Genomic DNA, 2,181 nt, shown 5'->3' with positions numbered 1-2,181 from the left:
GATCCTGGGGAAATGGGGCTGGATCCCAGGAAATGACTCTGGATCCTGGGAAATGGCCCCAGATCCTGGGACATGGGGCTGGATCCCGGGAAATGAGGCTGAATCCTGGGAAACAGAGCTGGATCCTGGGAAATGGCCCTGGATCCCAGGAAGCAGAGCTGGATCCTGGGAAATGGAACTGGATCCCAGGAAACAGGGCTGGATCCTGGGATTTAGCCCTGGATCCTGGGGAAATGGGGCTGGATCCTGGGAAATGGCCCCATCTCAGGAAACTGCCCTGATCCTGGGAAAGCTGCACCAAATCCACCCCTTTCACCCCCAAAACCCACCCTTTTTGTCCCACATCTACCCCTTAAGTCCCAAATCCTCCCCTTTTCCCCAAAAATCCGGGAAAGCTGCCCCAAAGTCTGCCCGTTTTGCTCCAAATTCTGGGAAAACTACCCCCAAATCCTCCCCTTTTGCCCCCCAAATCCAGCCAATTTCCTTCAAAATTACCCCTTTTTCCCCCAAATTTTCCCCTGAATTTTGGGAGAACGGTCCCAAAATCCCGATTTTCCCCCCCAAAATCCCCGTTTTCCCCGCAGAGAGCGGCTCCGTGTTCGCCTTCGGGGAGAACAAGCTGGGCCAGCTGGGGCTGGGGAACCAGACGGACGCCGTGCCCAGCCCCACCCAGGTACGGACCCCAAACCCCGGATTCAGGGGAAATCCGGGCATTTTGGGGCTTTTGGTGACAAATTCCCTAAAAACCCCTCGGGGTGCACAATTCCCTCCCAGCCGGGGAGCCCTCCCTCCGGGGAGAGGAGAAACCGGGATTTGGAAATGGAATTTTTGAGGATTTTAGGGATTTTCTGATGGAAGTTCCTTATTTTTTTTTTTCCCTGTTTCCCAAATTTTTTTGATCCTGTTTTTCCAGCTTTTCCTGCAGGTCGGGGATTTCCCATGGGAAATTCCCCTTTTTTCCTTTTTCCTGTGTTTTCTGATCCAGTTTTTCCAGCTTTTCCTGCAGATCAAGGATTTCCCATGGAAATTCCCCTCTTTTCCCACATTTCTCTGATCCTGTTTTTCCTGCTTTTCCCATGTTTTTCTGATCCCTTTTTACCTGCTCTTCCCATGTCCTTGATCCCGTTTTTCCTGCCAATCAGGGATTTCCCATGGAAATTCCCCATTTTTCCCTTTTTCCTGGCCTTTCTGATCCCATTTTTCCAGCTTTTCCTGCGTTTCTGATCCCCATTTTTCCCGGGTTTTTCTGATCTCATTTTTCTGGATTGTCCCAAATTTCTCATCCCCATTTTCCCAAGTTTTTTTGATCCCATTTTTCTGGATTTTGCCAAATTTCTGATCCCCATTTTTCTCAGTTTTTCTGATTCCCATTTTTCTGGATTTTGCCAAATTTCTCATCCCCATTTTTCCAGATTTTTCTGATCCCATTTTTCCAGCTCTTCCTGCGTTTCTGATCCCCGTTTTTCCCGGGTTTTTCTGATCCCATTTTTCTGGATTTTCCCAAATTTCTCATCCCCATTTTTCTCGGTTTTTCTGATCCCATTTTTCTAGATTTTCCCAAATTTCTGATCCCCCCATTTTCCCCAGGTTTTTCTGATCCCCATTTTTCTGGATTTTCCCACATTTCTGGTCCCCATTTTCCCCTTTTTCCACATTTTTCTGCTCCAGTTCTTCTGGGTTTTCCTGTGTCTGTGATCCCATTTTTCCGGCTTTTCCCGTGTTTCTGATCCCCATTTTTCCCCTTCTCCCACGTTTCTGATCCCCTTTTCCCATTTTCCCGGTTTTTCTGATCCCCTTTTCCCATTTTCCCGGATTTCCTGACCCCGTTCCCGGTTTTTCCCAGATCCTGTACAATGGGCAGCCGATCTCCAAGCTGGGCTGCGGGGCCGAGTTCAGCATGGTCATGGACTGCAAGGGCAACCTGTATTCCTTCGGGTGCCCCGAGTACGGCCAGCTGGGTACGGGATTTGGGGTCACCCCGTGGGATTTGGGATTTGGGATCACCCCATGGGAGTGGGATCATCCCGTGGGATCACCCCATGGGAACCTGTATTCCTTCGGGTGCCCTGAGTACGGCCAGCTGGGTACGGGATTTGGGGTCACCCCATGGGATTTGGGATCACCCATGGGAATGATCACCCCATGGGAATCGGATTTGGGATCACCCCATGGGAGTGGGAT

At 50.2% G+C, this 2,181-nt stretch overlaps 1 protein-coding gene across 1 annotated transcript in view; it reads left to right on the top strand.

Moving 5' to 3' along the window:
• The window catches only part of RCC2 (regulator of chromosome condensation 2), a 20,012-nt gene that overhangs the window by 7,039 nt on the left and 10,792 nt on the right, over nt 1-2,181 (top strand). The window contains exons 3-4 of the mRNA XM_031062978.1: nt 585-673; nt 1,844-1,958. Of these exons, the coding sequence (XP_030918838.1) occupies nt 585-673; nt 1,844-1,958 (204 nt within the window). The remainder of the gene's footprint in view (nt 1-584; nt 674-1,843; nt 1,959-2,181) is intronic.

Source organism: Geospiza fortis, unplaced genomic scaffold (assembly GCF_000277835.1).
Source record: "Geospiza fortis unplaced genomic scaffold, GeoFor_1.0 scaffold4, whole genome shotgun sequence".
Lineage (NCBI taxonomy): Eukaryota > Metazoa > Chordata > Aves > Passeriformes > Thraupidae > Geospiza > Geospiza fortis.
Note: the sequence above shows the minus strand (reverse complement) of the source record. Positions and strands in the feature narration are given on the sequence as shown.